Source organism: Cherax quadricarinatus, chromosome 21 (assembly GCF_038502225.1).
Source record: "Cherax quadricarinatus isolate ZL_2023a chromosome 21, ASM3850222v1, whole genome shotgun sequence".
NCBI classification, from domain to species: domain Eukaryota; kingdom Metazoa; phylum Arthropoda; class Malacostraca; order Decapoda; family Parastacidae; genus Cherax; species Cherax quadricarinatus.
This window is the reverse complement of record NC_091312.1, coordinates 36162828-36183041: the sequence shown is the minus strand read 5'-3', so window position 1 is coordinate 36183041 and position 20214 is coordinate 36162828. Positions and strand designations below refer to the sequence as shown.

At 42.7% G+C, this 20214-nt stretch overlaps 1 protein-coding gene and 1 long non-coding RNA gene across 10 annotated transcripts in view; one reads left to right on the top strand and one right to left on the bottom strand.

The window, feature by feature from the left end:
• The window catches only part of LOC128689021 (uncharacterized), a 238706-nt gene that overhangs the window by 53778 nt on the left and 164714 nt on the right, over positions 1 to 20214 (top strand). The window lies entirely within an intron of this gene.
• The window catches only part of Cip4 (formin-binding protein 1-like Cip4), a 625492-nt gene continuing 616512 nt past the window's right edge, over positions 11235 to 20214 (bottom strand). For all 9 annotated transcript variants that reach the window (XM_070087374.1, XM_070087375.1, XM_070087380.1 and 6 more), the window contains one exon: positions 11235 to 15077. In XM_070087374.1, coding sequence (XP_069943475.1) covers positions 14917 to 15077 — 161 coding nt within the window. In that variant the 3' untranslated portion in view covers positions 11235 to 14916. The remainder of the gene's footprint in view (positions 15078 to 20214) is intronic.

Genomic DNA, 20214 nt, shown 5'->3' with positions numbered 1-20214 from the left:
ATCTCTCCCATCTCAGGCTATAATTTATTGTATTCGTCAGATCCTTTTCCTGATGGGACCTTTAATGAAAGTGCCCTTCTTCAACGCAATGATATTCCATACCATCAGCTATTTGTTCGTACTTCACTGCATTACACAGCAGCCCGTATCCACTTGCATAGGTGGTATATGCTCTGCTCTTTATATCTCTCTCCTTTTCGGGCATTATCTATTCCGGATATTGCCTTTCTTGTTTCGTCATTACCGCCACCGATTCTGTTACTTGGCGATTTTAATGCCCATCATTTCCTTTGGGGGAGGTCTCACTGTGATTCCCGTGGCATTCAGTTAGAGGCTTTTCTTGCCACCCACCCCCTCCATGTTTTAAATACAGGTACTCACACCCATTTTGATCCTCGGACTCACACTCTCTCTTGCATCGATCTCTCAGTCTGCTCTTCCTCCGCCGCATTAGACTTCACTTGGTCTGTTCTCCCGGACTTACATGACAGCAATCATTTCCCAATCATTCTTACTTCCCCTTCATATTCACCACCACTTCGCATCCCACGCTGGCAATTTGATCAGGCAAATTGGAACCTTTACTCACACATATCTGTTTTTAGAGAGGTTCCTTCTTCGTCCTCCGTTGATGAGCTTTTACACCTCTTCTCGTCCTCCGTTTTAACCGTCGCTTCTAATTGTATACCTCAAACTTCGGGCAGGCATTCTCAGAAATGAGTGCCTTGGTGGTCTCCTGCTTGTGCTCGTGCAGTACGTTTGAAACGCGCTGCATGGGGCAGGTACCGGTACAATAGAACCACGGAGAGACTTCTTGATTTTAAGCAGAAGCGTGCGATCGCTCGCCGTGTCATCCGTGACGCTAAACACACTAGCTGGCGAGATTATGTCTCCACCATAACCTCTGCTTCCTCTATGAGTGCAGTCTGGAAAAAAGTACGAAAGCTGAGTGGTAAATATTCTCCTGACCCGGCTCCTGTTCTGCGGGTTGTCGGTGTTGATATAACAAACCCACTAGATGTTGCCAATGAAATTGGCAATCATCTGGTTCGTATTTCTCAGGGACTCCATCTATGCCCCTCATTTCTTTCCTCAAAGTCTGCCAGAGAGTTAGCACTCTTAAACTTTTCTTCTCTCAGAGAAGAACAGTATAATGTGCCTTTTACACTTCAAGAACTGGAGGCAACACTCTCAGCTTGCCAATCATCGGCAGCTGGGCCCGATGACATTCACATTCGTATGCTACAACATTTACATCAGTCAGCCCTTGCAGTCCTATTATGCCTTTACAATCTTATTTGATCACAAGGAGTTCTTCCACAGCTGTGGAAATCTGCCATTGTTCTCCCTTTCCACAAACCAGGCACTACGGGACATGAAGCCTCCCACTATCGTCCCATTGCTCTTACCAGTGCAGTTTGCAAAGTGATGGAACGCCTGGTAAATAAATGTTTAGTGTGGTATTTAGAGACACACAACAGTCTCTCCACTCGTCAATATGGCTTTTGTAAGGGACGTTCTACCATAGACCCCTTACTACGCTTGGATACGTATGTTCGTAATGCCTTTGCGAATAACCACTCAGTCATTGCCATATTTTTTGACCTTGAGAAGGCATATGACACAACTTGGAGGTATAATATTTTAGACCAAGCCCACTCCTTAGGCCTTCGAGGCAATCTACCATCCTTCCTTAAGAACTTTTTAACTGACAGGCATTTCCGTGTTCGGGTTAATAATGTGCTCTCCCCGGACTTTATCCAAGCTGAAGGTGTCCCCCAGGGATGTGTTCTGAGCACAACACTTTTTCTCCTTGCTATTAATGATTTGGCCTCTAGTCTTCCATCACATATTTGGTCATCACTCTATGTTGATGACTTCGCTATTGCCTGTGCAGGCGCTGACTGTCACCTCATTACAGTTTCTCTCCAGCATGCGGTCGACCGCGTTTCCAATTGGGCCACCGCACATGGGTTTAAATTTTCCAGCACTAAAACCCACCAAATTACTTTCACTAGACGCTCTGTCATCTCCGATCATCCTTTGTACCTCTATGGCTCCCGTATCCCTGAACGTGATACAGTCAAGTTTCTGGGCCTCCTCTTTGACCGTAAGTTATCCTGGAAACCTCACATTACCTCTCTGAAGGCAACTTGTCACAGCCAGCTGAACCTTCTTAAAACCCTTGCTCATCTTTCATGGGGAGCTGATCGTCGAACCCTCCTTCGTCTACATTCCACCCTCATTTTATCGAAACTTGATTATGGTGACCAGATCTATTCAGCGGCATCTCCTGCTACTCTCTCTAGCCTTAACCCCATTCATCACCAAGGATTACGTTTATGCCTTGGTGCTTTTCGCTCTTCCCCTGTCGAGAGCCTCTATGCAGAAGCGAACATTCCACCCTTATACGATCGCCGTGATGCCCATTGCCTTCGCTACTATGTACGCTCTCATGATCTCCGCAATCCTTCCATTTATAGAATGGTCACTGATATTAGTAGACATTCTTTATTTGTTCGCCGCCCCTGTTTACTCCGTCCCTACTCTCTTCGCCTTCATTCGCTCTTGTCTTCTCTTCAATTACCACCTTTCTATGTTCATGTAGCATCTCACTTTTCCCTACCCCCCTGGGAAGTTCCAGCTGTTTGAGTCTGTTCTTTCTCTCTCCCTTGCTCGAAAGCCCAACTGTCTACGGTCGCTTCCCGCTCTCTTTTTCTTGACCACTTACACTCTCATTCTCATGCCATTGCTGTGTACACAGATGGCTCTAAGTCTTCTGACGGCGTAGGATTCACAGCAGTGTTTCCAGACAGCGTCGTACGAGGGCATTTACTATCTTCGGCTAGTATTTTTACTGCTGAATTGTATGCCATCCTTGCAGCACTTATCCGCATTGCATCTATGCCTGTGTCATCATTTGTGGTTGTCTCAGACTCCCTTAGTGCTTTACAGGCTATACAGAAATTTGATACACCTCACCCCTTAGTCCTCCGTATCCAACTTTGGCTACACCGCATCTTTACCAAGCATAAAGATATTGTTTTTTGTTGGGTCCCTGGTCATGTTGACGTACAGGGCAATGAACAGGCAGACACTGCTGCGCGGTCAGCAGTACATGACCTACCAGTTTCATATAGAGGTATTCCATTTATGGACTATTTTGCTGCAATATCTTCACACCCGTTGGCAACAACGTTGGTCTACTATGCTCGGCAACAAATTTCAATCTATTAAACCGAGTATAAATTACTGGCCATACTCATCTTACTCATGGATATCTCATGGAGAGGTGTCCTGCTCCTCACTCTGAGAATTGCCAAGCTCCATTATCAGTCAGCCACATTCTGTTGGACTGCCCACTTTATCAACGAGCACGCATAATTTACCTCCGTCGTCATCTTCGCTCCGCTGCTCTCTCTTTACCTTCCCTTCTCGCTGATGGACCCACCTTTCATCCGGACTCTCTCATTGACTTTTTGACAACAACTGACTTACTTCACAAACTCTGATGATACCTGCAGCCTTTTCTACCTCAATCTCTTGCTGCCCTCTACCCCCGCACTATCCCCTGCCCCGCTGTTTTCTGTAACTTAATGATCGCCCCTCACCCCTTCTGCTGCCTGATACCCTCGCTTCCTTCCCTACCCTGCAGCGCTGTATAGCCCTTGTGGCTTAGCACTTCTTTTTTGATTATAATAATAATAATAATAATTGTCTTTCATTTTTCTTGTTTTGAGTTTCCTTTCTTCTGCCTTTGGTGTTTTTTCCTTTACTCATTTCCCCCTCCCCTGTTTTTTTGTCTTACCCCTTGTGGGCACTTAGCTCTCCTACAGTGTTCCTCTTCTATGGCCTTTGACTGACTCCACTGCTACTACTACCTTCACTTTTGCCTCCTTTTTCTCTCCCCCTTCTATGTCTTGTCCCACCAACCACTCTCCCTACTTTACCACTACTACTATTACTTCCACCTCTTATACTGTCCCTGCCAGGTTACCTATATATACTGGCTCTTCCTCTCCTTTCTGTTAGTGTGGCTTTGTAAATGGTCCAAGTCGGACCAAAATGTTGCCATATTATTATTATAATCAAAAAGAAGCACTAAGCCACAAGGGCTATACAGCGCTGCAGGGTAGGGAAGGAAGTGAGGGTATCAGGCAGCAGAAGGGGTGAGGGGCGATCAATAAGTTACAGAAAACAGCGGGGCAGGGGATAGTGCGGGGGTAGAGGGCAGCAAGAGATTGAGGTAGAAAAGGCTGCAGGTATCATCAGAGTTTGTGAAGTAAGTCAGTTGTTGTCAAAAAGTCAATGAGAGAGTCTGGATGAAAGGTGGGTCCATCAGCGAGAAGGGAAGGTAAAGAGAGAGCAGCAGAGCGAAGACGACGACGGAGGTAAATTCTGCGTGCTCGTTGATAAAGTGGGCAGTCCAACAGAATGTGGCTGACTGATAATGGAACTTGTCAATTCTCACAGAGAGGAGCAGGGCGCCTCTCCATGAGATATCCATGAGTAAGACGAGTATGGCCAATGCAAAGACGGGAGAGAGTAGTCTCCCAACCTCGACACTGGTGATAAGAAGACGGCCAGTAACCTATACTCGGTTTAATAGATTGAAGTTTGTTGCCGAGCATAGTAGACCAACGTTGTTGCCAACAGGTGTGAAGTTGGGAAGATATTGCAGCAAAATAGTCCGTAAATGGAATACCTCTACATGAAACTGGTAGGTCATGTACTGCTGACCGCGCAGCAGTGTCTGCCTGTTCATTGCCCTGTACGTCAACATGACCAGGGACCCAACAAAAAACAATGTCTTTATGCTTGGTAAAGATGCGGCGTAGCCAAAGTTGGATACGGAGGACTAAAGGGTGAGGTGTATCAAATTTCTATATAGCCTGTAAAGCACTAAGGGAGTCTGAGACAACCACAAATGATGACACAGGCATAGATGCAATACGGATAAGTGCTGTAAGGATGGCATACAATTCAGCAGTAAAAATACTAGCCAAAGATAGTAAATGCCCTTGTACGACGCTGTCCGGAAACACTGCTGCGAATCCTATGCCGTCAGAAGACTTAGAGCCATCTGTGTATACAGCAATGGCATGAGAATGAGAGTGAAAGTGGTCAAGAAAAAGAGAGCAAGAAGACAAGAGCGAATGAAGGCGAAGAGAGAAGGGACAGAGTAAACAGGGGCGGCGAACAAATAAAGAATGTCTACTAATATCAGTGACCATTCTAAAAATGGAAGGATTGCGAGATCATGAGAGCGTACATAGTAGCGAAGGCAATGGCGATCGGATAAGGATGGAACGTTCGCTTCTGCATAGAGGCTCTCGACAGGGGAAGAGCGAAAAGCACCAAGGCATAAACGTAATCCTTGGTGATGAATGGGGTTAAGGCTAGAGAGAGTAGCAGGAGATGCCGCTGAATAGATTTGGTCAACATAATCAAATTTCGATAAAATAAGGGTGGAATGTAGGCGAAGGAGGGTTCGACGATCAGCTCCCCATGAAAGATGAGCAAGGGTTTTAAGAAGGTTCAGCCGGCTGTGACAAGTTGCCTTCAGAGAGGTAATGTGAGGTTTCCAGGATAACCTACGATCAAAGAGGAGGCCCAGAAACTTGACTATCATGTTCAGGGATACGGGAGCCATAGAGGTACAAAGGATGATCGGAGATGACAGAGCGTCTAGTGAAAGTAATTTGGTGGGTTTTAGTGCTGGAAAATTTAAACCCACGTGTGGTGGCCCAATTGGAAACACGGTCGACTGCATGCTGGAGAGAAACTGTAATAAGGTGACAGTCAGCGCCTGCACAGGCAATAGCGCAGTCATCAACATAGAGTGATGACCAAATATGTGATGGAAGACTAGAGGCCAAATCATTAATAGCAAGGAGAAAAAGTGTTGTGCTCAGAACACATCCCTGGGGGACACCTTCAGCTTGGATAAAGTCCGGGGAGAGCACATTATTAACCCGAACACGGAAATGCCTGTCAGTTAAAAAGTTCTTAAGGAAGGATGGTAGATTGCCTCGAAGGCCTAAGGAGTGGGCTTGGGCTAAAATATTATACCTCCAAGTTGTGTCATATGCCTTCTCAAGGTCAAAAAATGTGGCAATAACTGAGTGGTTATTCGCAAAGGCATTACGAACATACGTATCCAAGCGTAGTAAGGGGTCTATGGTAGAACGTCCCTTACAAAAGCCATATTGACGAGTGGAGAGACTGTTGTGTGTCTCTAAATACCACACTAAACGTCTATTTACTAGGCGTTTCATCACTTTGCAAACTGCACTGGTAAGAGCAATGGGACGATAGTGGGAGGTTTCATGTCCCGTAGTGCCTGGTTTGCGGAAAGGGAGAACAATGGCGGATTTCCACAGCTGTGGAAGAACTCCTTGTGACCAAATAAGATTGTAAAGGCGTAATAGCACTGACTGATGTAAATGTTGTAGCATACGAATATGAATGTCGTCGGGCCCAGCTGCCCATGATCGGCAAGCTGAGAGTGTTGCCTCCAGTTCTTGAAGTGTAAAAGGCACATTATACTGTTCTTCTCTGAGAGAAGAAAAGTCCAAGGGTGCTAACTCTCTGGCAGACTTTGTGGAAAGAAATGAGGGGCATAGATGGAGTCCCTGAGAAATATGAACCAGATGATTGCCAATTTCATTGGCAACATCTAGTGGGTTTGCTATATCAACACCGGTAACCCGCAGAACAGGAGCCAGGTCAGGGGAATATTTACCACTCAGTTTTCGTACTTTTTTCGAGACTGCACTCATAGAGGAAACAGAGGTGATGGTGGAGACATAATCTCGCCAGCAAGTGCGTTTAGCGTCACGGATGACACGGCGAGCGATCGCACGCTTCTGCTTAAAATCAAGAAGTCTCTCTGTGGTTCTATTGCACCGGTACCTGCCCCATGCAGCGCATTTCAAACGTACTGCACGAGAACAAGCAGGAGACCACCAAGGCACGCATTTCTGAGAATGCCTGCCCGAAGTTTGGGGTATAGAATGAGAAGCTGCAGTTAAAACGGAGGACGAGACGAGGTGTAAAAGCTCATCGATGGAGGACGAAGAAGGAACCTCTCTAAAAACCGTTAGGTGTGAGTAAAGGTTCCAATTTGCCTGATCAAATTGCCAGCGTGGGATGCGAAGAGGTGGTGAATATGAAGGGGAAGTAAGAATGATTGGGAAATGATCGCTGTCATGTAAGTCTGGAAGAACAGACCAAGTGAAGTCTAATGCGGCGGAGGAAGAGCAGACTGAGAGATCGATGCAAGAGAGAGTGTGAGTCCGAGGATCAAAATGGGTGTGAGTACCTGTATTTAAAACATGGAGGGGGTGGGTGGCAAGAAAAGCCTCTAACTGAATGCCACGGGAATCACAGTGAGACCTCCCACAGAGGAAATGGTGGGCATCAAAATCACCAAGTAACAGAATCGGTGGTGGTAATGACGAAACAAGAAAGGCAATATCCAGAATAGATAATGCCCGAGAAGGAGAGAGATATAAAGAACAGAGCGTATACCACCTATGCAAGTGGATACGGGCTGCTGTGTAATGCAGGGAAGTACAAACAAATAGCTGATGGTACGGAATATCAGTGCGTAGAAGAAGGGCACTTTCATTAAAGGTCCCATCAGGAAAAGGATCTGAAGAATACAATAAATTATAGCCTGAGATGGGAGAGAGAACAGCAGAGTGTAATTTTGGTTCCTGTAAGCAAACACCAACAGGGGAAAACTGGGAGAGTAACATCTGAAGCTCACCCCGATTATCCCTGAGGCCGCGTATATTCCACTGTAAATAGGCCATGATTGGCAATGATAAAGATACCTGAAATCCGCAGGTAAGGGTTCCTACGGGCTAGAGGGGTTAGAAAAGTCCACATGCGGAGGCAGTGGAAAACGTTCAAGCAGCGAAGGAACGGTGCGCTGTGAAGAAAGGAGTTGCGCAGATGGAGTAGAGGAGAGAGAAGGAGCAGAGGGTGGATCAGTGTCCATTGATGATTTGGTCTCTGCAATATATTCAGAGATTGCTTCAAGTGTTTCAGAATTCAGAGACGTCGTATGGGAGACAATATTGGAAATGGTAGGGGGAGGATGAGTGAAGACTGGAACTGTAATGGACTGTACCAAGGTAGGGGGGGGCGAAAGGGTGGAGGGAACTGGAGAAGCGTGGAAGGGGACAGAAGAGGCAGAAACCTGGGAGGTGGCAGAAGAGGAAGAAACTTGGGAGGGAACAGGGGAGGAAGGTACAGTACGAGGAGGAGGGTGAACCTCTACACTTGTAACAGAGCCAGTGAGAGGGGGAGAACCAGGTACAGAGACAGGGAAGGGAAAATGAGGAGGTGGAAGATGGGTAGGAGGTGTTAACGGACCTTTTTTTCACTTTTGAGAAGTAGAGGGACGATTGGGAGGTGTCATACGAGATCTCGTCGCTACTGAGGCTTGTGAGAGAGAACACGAAGAAGCGAGATCAGACTGAGACATTGAAGTAGGGACGTCTGAGCCGAGGACAGCAAAAGAATTAGCTACAGGAGTGACTATGGGAGAGGTAACCACAGAGGTGGGTGCAGAAAATGGGATACCAGAAGTGGGGGGATGTTTTGAAACACGGGAATAAGAAACACGAGGTAGTCTCCCTCGGAGGCGGAGATGAGAAACTGCCATGGCATAAGGGAGACCTTCTGCCTCTTTGAGGTAACGGATTTCCTGCTCGTTTAAGTAGACTTGACAACGGCGAGAGTACGAAGGGTGAGCCTCATGACAATTAAGGCAAGAGGGAGGTCGATTGCAAGACGTATTAGAATGGTCATCGGCACCACAGACTGGGCATTCGGCGATAGATCTGCAATATTTCGCTGGATGGCCAAATCGCCAGCAATTTCTACACTGTTGCGGTGTAGGGATCACCTTTCGAACTTGTAACTGATGTCCTGCTACATAAACTGAGGATGGGAGTTCACGGCTGTCAAAAGTTAAACGAGCTACATTGCTAGGGTATCGTCTCCGCCCGCGGGCAGGAAGAACGTAAGTGTCTACCTTGAGGATTGGGAGATCTTGGAGTTCCAGCTGCTCAAGAATGTCAGTGCCACATGTCTGGAAATTTTGTTGAACTATAGTATGGGGCAGAATGACAGTACCACTACAAGAATTGAGGGAATGATGCTTTTCAATAGTTACAGGAACAGTATCAATATGGGAAAGACGAGAAAGCTCATGAGCCTGGGTAGCATTCTGTATGGTGACGATGCGCGTACCGCTCTTAAGAGCATGAAAAGAAATATCTTTACCAACATGGCGTAGGAGTGCCTTGCCAATACTGTGGTCAGAAAGATAGGCAGTAGAGGAAGTCGGTCGTAAAGTGAAGAATTTAGTCCATTGTGCAATCTGAAACTGAGAGTGGAAAGGTAGTGAACGACGTGTCGATCTTTTCCGAGAAGAACGAGAAGATGGAGAAGTATCATCAGCAGGTAATTGTCGTTGGCGTTTAGGCGTGGGACCAGAGTTGGTCCGACGCGGAACGGGCCGGCGATTCGAAAATTGCCGCACCGTAGAGGGAGAGGCCGGAAGCATAGTCAGAGGAGAGCGAAGGTCAGATAAATCGAAGGAGTCAGTTGAGGCCTCAGTACCTGAAGCGGGTGAGGAAACAGCACCGACAAGAGGTACAGAGGCATTAGGAGTGTCCGAAGAGTGGTCCAAAGACGAGGAGGAGTCAGAACGGGGTGCAGTATCAAGAAGGGGCCCGGGTGTAGCAGGTTCATGGACTAGGGCTGCCATGGTTAGGTTACTTCTTTCTTTTTGTTTTTAAGAAAAAAAAGAAAAGAAAAGAAAAGAAAAATAAAAAAAAGAATAAAAAAAGGGGGGACCGGGGAGGGATAGTTCCTAGGAGGAATGAAAGGGCCAGAAATGTCCCTCCGCGCCCAAGAGGACCTCAGCACCGCAAGTAGCGCAGATGCAGCATGGAACCCGTGCCATACCCTAACCATCATGCCAGTAAACCGGCAATCCGGGATAGCAACCTCACATCTGCCGAGCTACCTCGGTGGACAAAAGAGAGGGCAGCCGGAAATCCGCCACAAAGCATACCTCCTTCGGCCACCACCCCCGGAATCCGAAAGGTGGCTTCCAGAGATACACCCGTCGCCCGAGAGACACCCAAAGCCACCCTCCGGGATACCGGAGAGGGATCAGGACATCCCCAGGCAATCCAGATTCCACGGCAAACTACGCCACCGCCAAGATTATTATTATAATCAAAAAGAAGCGCTAAGCCACAAGGGCTATACAGCACCCACCGCCAAGAACCTCAACGGAATGGGATGGACCCCGGTACCCTTTCCCCTACCTAGGAACTAGCGTGCCTGTGGGAAAAAAAAAAAAAAAAAAACCAAAGGCCAAAAAGGAAGGGCAAAAGGGAGGGGTGGGGAGGATGGGATAGGGAACGGGGTATTGGGGGGTAATTAGGTTCTGTCTGAGGAAGTAGACCGACAGGTCTAATTCCTCAGACCAAGAGCCTCTTCACCACGCCAAGGAGCCCCCCTTGAAGAGGAACGTTGCCATAGACGCCTCTCTCCTATGTGCGGGTTATATGTGTATTGTTCCAGTCATGGGATTATGCCGTTTGTTCTTCAACATTCTTAAAGAAATCAAAACATTTCAAATTCTTAATGTCAATTTAGAAGTGTTGAGATGTGTACCAAGTTAAGATATTCTGCCAACCTTTTTTGGCAACTCATCAGCCAAGAGAATTGTTAGGGGCTTGGACTTCCAGCAGGCATGCGTGAGCGTGTTTGATAGGAGTGAATGGAGACAAATGGTTTTTAATACTTGACGTGCTGTTGGAGTGTGAGCAAAGTAACATTTATGAAGGGATTCAGGGAAACCGGCAGGCCGGACTTGAGTCCTGGAGATGGGAAGTACAGTGCCTGCACTCTGAAGGAGGGGTGTTAATGTTGCAGTTTAAAAACTGTAGTGTAAAGCACCCTTCTGGCAAGACAGTGATGGAGTGAAAGTTTTTCTTTTTCGGGCCACCCTGCCTTGGTGGGAATCGGCCAGTGTGATAAAAAAAAAAAAACAGAATAGTCAGAATTAACCTATATTTTAATTAAACTTGTTCAAATGGGTAACTATATTTTTTAAATTTAGCAACCCAATTAATGGCTGCTGCTTATTAAAATTGGATTTGAAAAAGATTCTTGTTAACTAGGAAGATGAATGTAATACAAAACAGTGTATTTTTATTATATATATATAATAATATTAATACATCATTTACCAGGGGATTACCTATAAAGCTGACATGAAAAGCCAAGCATTATCTTGCTAGTATGTCATCACTCCCTGATAAGCATATAAAAAAAAAAAAGCATCTCCTTAATTACTAATATAAAAACAGTCTATAATACAAAAATATGTACAAAATACAAATAAAATGTACAGGAGTAGGTATATAGGACTTGCACAGCAGTTCTTCAGCAAAAATTTAAGTTTTGAAGATCCTTATATATGAAGAGATACTAAAAAGACAAGTTGCTGGATTTGTAGCTATTCTTTCAATATTTCCATTCAGGTTATTACTCAAAACACAATCTATTAAATTCAACTTGTATATTTCATGTATGCTATTATGACTTTTTAGCCTACTCTTCCATTATTGAAGAGCAACTGACTGCTGGTAACTGTGCTCTTTGCCCCTTGGTAATTGACATATATAAAATAATTTTCTGTGCCAACTTTCTAAATGAAATACAGTACCAAGTAACATTCCTTTACACTGTACAAAATCAAAGTATGGTGTAAGTGGTCACACTTATGGATTGATGCTTCCCTCGTATGTTTTCTGTACAGGAATTGACATAATTATGAAACGAAAAGTCTGCTGAGAATGTTAGTGTATAGCTAATACTGATCCTCTTTCAATTTTTGTAAAAGCTCCCAAAAAGAAGAAATTAGAAAACAAGCTTAACAGTTGTGTGTTGGACAAATTTGGAAACCGCCACTATATTTTACTTTCTAAAATTTTAAAATTTTTTTGTCAGAACAATTTTTAAATAAAAGGTAATTTGTGCATGGTTCTTTAATAGGTTGATTGTTAAGTCATGCTGTGTCTAACTGTGCAACAAAGGACAAACTGTACTAGTGCTTTAACTTTGGAATATCACCCTCAAAAAATAGCTCAAACTGATAAGGCAACATAACAATTAATCCTCCCAAAATTATAGTGTGTAGAACTAGACCAAAAATCATGATGCCTAAATTAAATGATCACAAAATACTGAAGAATGATCTTATAATTTTCCTATACAAATTTTTTATTATGCAACAGGCACTAGAAAATACAAGACGGCAAGCTAAATTCTGCATTATGTTTTCTGAGCATATTGAGGCAGATACTTCTTCAATGGTTCATATCCAACTCACTGAGGAAGTCCAGCCTTGTCAAATCATCATACTGAGCACAGTATGCATATATAGGACACAATAGCTACATGTTTATCAAGATCCCTGAAAGCAGCCGAATAATTACTCTACATTTCAAGGAAAACTGACAGGCGCTGACATCTATAAGAACTGTTACCTGAGTAGGGGTAGGTAGTTTGACAGTGGCATGCAATAAATGGGAACATCATGGGATTTGTACAAAATAATGCAAAATTACTTTGCTAACACTGAGCCTGATTGACTGAATTCAAAATTTAGTACTGTTTAAAGAGTGTTGTACTGACAAATATCCATGCAATTTATGTGGAGGTATCTCAACAAGAAGACTGATAGGAATCCAGTCCCAAATGATGCTGAGGAAAAAAGATGGTTACTATTTAGTGCTCAGGAGATTAAGCATCATTGCTAAAGTCACAAATTGATGAAGAGTTCAGAGGATTATAGCATAGTAAGGCTGCTGAATTGAACATGTAATGAATTATTACATTTGTAATAAAAAAGTGGCATAAACCATGCAATATGATAAGCAATACAGAGGTCCCAAACAGGTGAAACTTTTATTATATAAAGCTTGTTTCAAAATTAAAAATATTTTGACCCCCTCATGGTATTTATTGCAGATAGACTCAGAAATACTGGGCAAAAATATACAAGTTCTTACATCTAAGACATAAATGAGGGTAAAAATTATTTGAAAAAAAAAAAAAAAAAGTGGCACTAATGTAGTGAACAAAGTAATTAATATTTGATTCATTGCCAACCAACTGCAGTCAGGATCTATCTACCCTTAAAGGCAATGCCAAAAACTTGCAATTACTATTAGTCTATTTTAGGCAATTCCAGGCAACAATGATCTAAACCAAGAATGGAGTATAGATGTTAGTACTGTTAAAGTGAGAAATTGCTTGACTAAACAATACTCGAGGAGCAGTATCAGCACTTCCAAAACTAGATACAAAATATTACCCTTCTAATATACTGCACTTCACAGAAGTGCAAAATTATTCCAGCACTGCTAAACATAAGCTAGCAGGAACCTGAGCCAAGCTCAGGCAATGTGATACAAACACTATACAAATCTACTCGTAATAAAATCACTATAAATTCTTTGAGACATTTGGTCAGACATTATACATAGCTAAGTGATGAAACCTCAAGACAAAAAATACTTCATTTTATGAGAAGTGTTTGTGTAATGTGTTCCTTCAGTTTGCTTCCAACTGATTCAGAAATGCACAGCCAGTCATAAAATGCATAATTATAAAATGACTTAATGCAGAAAATCAAACATGTGGTCAGTAAAACTATTTCATTGCCTTCAAAAGACAAACATTCACCATACACACCAACACAACAATCACAGTACATTCCAAACTTAAGAGCCAATATTGTACATAAAGGAAAAAATACGGCTGATAGTTTGGAATAAGAATTGTATATAAAATATTTAGGATTCCTTTTTATCAGAAATGTTTTTGATCAGTGACCCCATAAAAATGATTTGGAACTCATTCCCATTTCTACTAGACTGCTGTGTAATTTTACAGAAAATATATCTAAATAAAGTTTTTTATGAAGAGGTTAAAAAAATTAAGAATACTAATAGTACCTAACATACATTATAGCCTGCATGCTAGATGAAAATAAAAGTACAAGATCCAGTAATGCAACACAAACCATAATGTCATTATATTACTGATTGCAACAGTCAATACTTTTAATTACCATAAAGCATATTTAATGTTTCACTGATGAATTATGCCTTGTACTATGTCAAGCTAATTATAGCTACATAACATTAGTACTGCCTTATTCAACTCAAATACAGTATCTTTACTGGTTACAAAATAATTGTTATATCATACTTATTACATCCCAATTTTATTTCTCTTTCACCAAAAGTAAACAAATTAGCATTACTGAAACCATAAAATTAAACATTCAGTTCTAACACACGTCTTCTGAAATGCTCTTTTGATTTAAAAACAAGTGACTCATATTAACCCTTTTAATATAAGTTTAATTTCATATAGGAAGTATCTTCAGGAAACATTTAGTAAAATGCAATATCCCTGCAAATATCTACAAGTATGAGGAGCATATTCACTGTATAAAAAAAGTCAATAAAACTATCTTGTATAAAGTAAATAATTTCACCCTTAAAAAAAAAAAAAAAAAAAAGGGCAATGGGTTCTGAGTATAATGTTGAGCATTTGCATATTTATGTCAATTTTGCAGCAGACCTTGATAACTCAATAAAAAATTTATGTTGAATAGTAATTCTAAAAATGGTATCACTAAAATCAACATCCTTTGTGATGCATTAAAAGAAAACACTTTCACTCAAGCGTGTCACAATATATAGCTATTTCCAACATCACTAGTAGTTTCTATTTACTACCCCCTTTTTTGGGTATATAGACTTTTCCTCCCATAAAACACATTATTTCTATTAATAGGAATGTTTAACAGTTATTATAGAGGGTCATTTCAATATAAGAAGTAGGCACAAATCCCTCTTCAAATACAGAAGTTCGCCTGACTCTTGTCCATCCGTCTCCTTGATCTAATTCTATTACGCTTAATTCCTCACCTTCGGTCATGTTCATACTGCCTTCACTAGTGCCTGTAATAATAAGCAAAACATTAAAATTCATCTGGGCTTTTAAATCCAGGGTTTTATCTCTTCACGTTAATCTATACTGTATAACTACAGTACCTACTGTATATCATTTAGACAACATGAAACACCATTTTCTTCTCACACTCCAAACTACCATTGTCATATTAAACCCAACCATAATTATCTACCAATGGACACTCAGTTCTTGTATAATGAGAGCAATATGTCATGGAAAAATCTTATGGTATGCAACAAAATCTGTGATATGTAAACATAATTTTACATAGAAAAAGCGAGATTAGGTTTCATAACTGTAGCACAGTGAAAGTTCTTTGATTCTTTAAAAATTTATTTAAATTGCCATTAATACTGAGATTTATAAGCATTAATTATAGAAAGAAAATATGGTATGGAAAAATCCCAAAGATTTTCTGGCCAGTTCTGATTATGAATTTTGAGGTTCAAGTGCTCCTACATACACTTGCCTTATACTGTATTCAAGAACACAATAGTTTCAAGACAATTATAACTTGTTATTTTAATCATGAACCCTTTCTCCTTTTATATTATCAAATTTAAAAAATTAGAAACTTTCATTTCTTTTTTTGGGTCTCCCTGCCTTGGCAAGAGATGGCTGGTGTTTAAAAAACAAAAATTATAATCATGGCAATAATTTAAACCCATAAGGGTCACACTGCGCCTGGAGAATGGGCAGTATCATCGCACACACCTTGAAGGATCAAATGAAACAGATCTTTAAAATGGAAGCAGTATATAACCCCCTTCTTCATACACATGCTGCATTCTTATCAAGACTGAGGGACTGATTACATTGATTCCAGGCTGAGGGACTGATTATCTCAAACTCTTCCTGATCTTCACCTTCTTTGTATTGAACTGGTAAAGCCACTGTGTTGCAAAATGTTCCCACAATAAAGATACATAAATGTTGCATGTGTCTAATTTATCAACTTGTTTGTTCTCTGAACCATTTATCTACAATCCCTCAATGATTAATACTGTAGTGAAATAATTTAAATGTTCACATGGCCAAATTTTCTTAAACAAGACTAATGGTATAAATGCTGTACTGAATTAAAATGCACAAGACCACACAATTCAAAAAATATTATATTAAATTCACTGAACATACATTTTCAAAAAGATTCTGTGGCTAGTTATGACTGTGAGGTGAGAGCTGTAAACAACACTATATGGAACTTATACACCAATCTCACCTCATGACAAACTGTGTAATACTAAACTGCAACCCATGATGCATGAATTTTGGTGTTAGAAAAAAATGTACAAAAAATTCATGTTATACAAGCTTTCATTAGAGAGGAGTGAATGGACACAAATGGTTTTTAGGACTTGATGTGTTGTTGGAGTGTGAGCAGGGTAATATTTATGAAGGGATTCAGGGAAACCAGCAGGCCAGACTTGAGTCCTGGAGACGAGAAGTACAGTGCCTGCACTCTGAAGGAGGGGTGTTAATGTTGCAATTTTATAATTGTAGTGTAAATGCACCTCTGGAAAGACAGTGAAATTTTTTCTTTTTCGGGCCACCCTACTTGGTGGGAAACGGCCCATGTGTTAATAAAAAAAAAAATAAAAAAAAATCATTTCCCAGGAAGACACATTAGTTGCATTAGAAGGTTATTATTATTATTATAATAAAAAAGAAGTGCTAAGCCACAAGGGCTATACAGCGCTGCAGGGTAGGGAACGAAGTGAGGGTATTGGATGGCAGAAGGGAGGAGGGATGATCAGTAGGTTACAGAAAACAGCGGGGCAAGGGATAGTACGGGGGTAGAGGGTAGCAAGAGATTGAAGTAGAAAGGGCTGAAGGTATCAGAATTTGTGAAGTAAGTCAGTTGTTGTCAAAAAGTCAATGAGAGAGTCTGGATGAAAGGTGGGTCCATCAGCGAGAAGGGAAGGTAAAGAGAGAGCAGCAGAGCGAAGACGACGATGGAGGTAAATTCTGCGTGCTCGTTGATAAAGTGGGCAGTCCAACAGACTGTGGCTGACTGATAATGGAACTTGGCAATTCTCACAGAGAGGAGCAGGGAGCCTCTCCATGAGATATCCACGAGTAAGACGAGTATGGCCAATGCGAAGACGGGAGAGAGTAGTCTCCCAACCTCGACACTGGTGATAAGAAGACGGCCAGTAACCTATACTCGGTTTAATAGATTGAAGTTTGTTGCCGAGCACAGTAGACCAACGTTGTTGCCAACGGGTGTGAAGTTGGGAAGATATTGCAGCAAAGTAGTCCGTAAATGGAATACCTCTACACGAAACTGGTAGGTCATGTACTGCTGACCCCACAGCAGTGTCTGCCTGTTCATTGCCCTGTACGTCAACATGACCAGGGACCCAACAAAAAACAATATCTTTATGCTTGGTAAAGATGCAGTGTAGCCAAAGTTGGATACGGAGGACTAAGGGGTGAGGTGTATCAAATTTCTGTATAGCCTGTAAAGCACTAAGGGAGTCTGAGACAACCACAAATGATGACACAGGCATAGATGCAATACAGATAAGTGCTGTAAGGATGGCATACAATTCAGCAGTAAAAATACTAGCCGACGATAGTAAATGCCCTTGTACGACGCTGTCCAGAAACACTGCTGTGAATCCTACGCCGTCAGAAGACTTAGAGCCATCTGTGTACACAGCAATGGCATGAGAACGAGAGTGAAAGTGGTCAAGAAAAAGAGAGCGGGAAGCAACCGTAGACAGTTGGGCTTTCGAGCAAGGGAGAGAGAAAGAACAGACTCGAACAGCTGGAACTTCCCAGGGGGGTAGGGAAAAGTGAGATGCTACATGTACATAGAAAGGTGGTAATTGAAGAGAAGACAAGAGCAAATGAAGGTGAAGAGAGAAGGGACGGAGTAAACAGGGGCGGCGAACAAATAAAGAATGTCTACTAATATCAGTGACCATTCTATAAATGGAAGGATTGCGGAGATCATGAGAGCGTACATAGTAGCGAAGGCAATGGGCATCACGGCGATCGGATAAGGATGGAACGTTCGTTTCTGCATAGAGGCTCTCGACAGGGGAAGAGCGAAAAGCACCAAGGCATAAACGTAATCCTTGGTGATGAATGGGGTTAAGGCTAGAGAGAGTAGCAGGAGATGCCGCTGAATAGATCTGGTCACCATAATCAAGTTTCGATAAAATAAGGGTGGAATGTAGGCGAAGGAGGGTTCGACGATCAGCTCCCCATGAAAGATGAGCAAGGGTTTTAAGAAGGTTCAGCCGGCTGTGACAAGTTGCCTTCAGAGAGGTAATGTGAGGTTTCCAGGATAACCTACGATCAAAGAGGCGGCCCAGAAACTTGACTGTATCACGTTCAGGGATACGGGAGCCATAGAGGTACAAAGGATGATCGGAGATGACAGAGCGTCTAGTGAAAGTAATTTGGTGGGTTTTAGTGCTGGAAAATTTAAACCCACGTGTGGTGGCCCAATTGGAAACACGGTCGACTGCATGCTGGAGAGAAACTGTAATAAGGTGACAGTCAGCGCCTGCACAGGCAATAGCGAAGTCATCATCATAGAGTGATGACCAAATATTTGATGGAAGACTAGAGGCCAAATCATTAATAGCAAGGAGAAAAAGTGTTGTGCTCAGAACACATCCCTGGGGGACACCTTCAGCTTGGATAAAGTCCGGGGAGAGCACATTATTAACCCGAACACGGAAATGCCTGTCAGTTAAAAAGTTCTTAAGGAAGGATGGTAGATTGCCTCGAAGGCCTAAGGAGTGGGCTTGGGCTAAAATATTATACCTCCAAGTTGTGTCATATGCCTTCTCAAGGTCAAAAAATATGGCAATAACTGAGTGGTTATTCGCAAAGGCATTACGAACATACGTATCCAAGCGTAGTAAGGGGTCTATGGTAGAACGTCCCTTACAAAAGCCATATTGACAAGTGGAGAGACTGTTGTGTGTCTCTAAATACCACACTAAACGTCTATTTACTAGGCGTTCCATCACTTTGCAAACTGCACTGGTAAGAGCAATGGGACGATAGTGGGAGGTTTCATGTCCCGTAGTGCCTGGTTTGTGGAAAGGGAGAACAATGGAGGATTTCCACAGCTGTGGAAGAACTCCTTGTGACCAAATAAGATTGTAAAGGCGTAATAGGACTGCAAGGGCTGACTGATGTAAATGTTGTAGCATACGAATATGAATATCGTCGGGCCCAGCTGCCCATGATCGGCAAGCTGAGAGTGTTGCCTACAGTTCTTGAAGTGTAAAAGGCACATTATACTGTTCTTCTCTGAGAGAAGAAAAGTCCAAGGGTGCTAACTCTCTGGCAGACTTTGAGGAAAGAAATGAGGGGCATAGATGGAGTCCCTGAGAAATACAGACCAGATGATTGCCAATTTCATTGGCAACATCTAGTGGGTTTGCTATATCAACACCGGCAACCCGCAGAACAGGAGCCGGGTCAGGAGAATATTTACCACTCAGTTTTCGTACTTTTTTCCAGACTGCACTCATAGAGGAAGCAGAGGTGATGGTGGAGACATAATCTCGCCAGCAAGTGCATTTAGCGTCACGGATGACACGGCGAGCGATCGCACGCTTCTGCTTAAAATCAAGAAGTCTCTCTGTGGTTCTATTTTACCGGTACCTGCCCCATGCAGCGCGTTTCAAATGTACTGCACGAGCACAAGCAGGAGACCACCAAGGCACGTATTTCTGAGAATGCCTGCCCGAAGTTTGGGGTATAGAATGAGAAGCTGCAGTTAAAACGGAGGACGAGAAGAGGTGTAAAAGCTCATCGATGGAGGACGAAGAAGGAACCTCTCTAAAAACAGTTAGGTGTGAGTAAAGGTTCCAATTTGCCTGATCAAATTGCCAGCGTGGGATGCAAAGAGGTGGTGAATATGAAGGGGAAGTAAGAATGATTGGGAAATGATCGCTGTCATGTAAGTCTGGAAGAACAGACCAAGTGAAGTCTAATGCGGCGGAGGAAGAGCAGACTGAGAGATCGATGCAAGAGAGAGTGTGAGTCCGAGGATCAAAATGGGTGTGAGTACCTGTATTTAAAACATGGAGGGGGTGGGTGGCAAGAAAAGCCTCTAACTGAATGCCACGGGAATCACAGTGAGACCCCCCC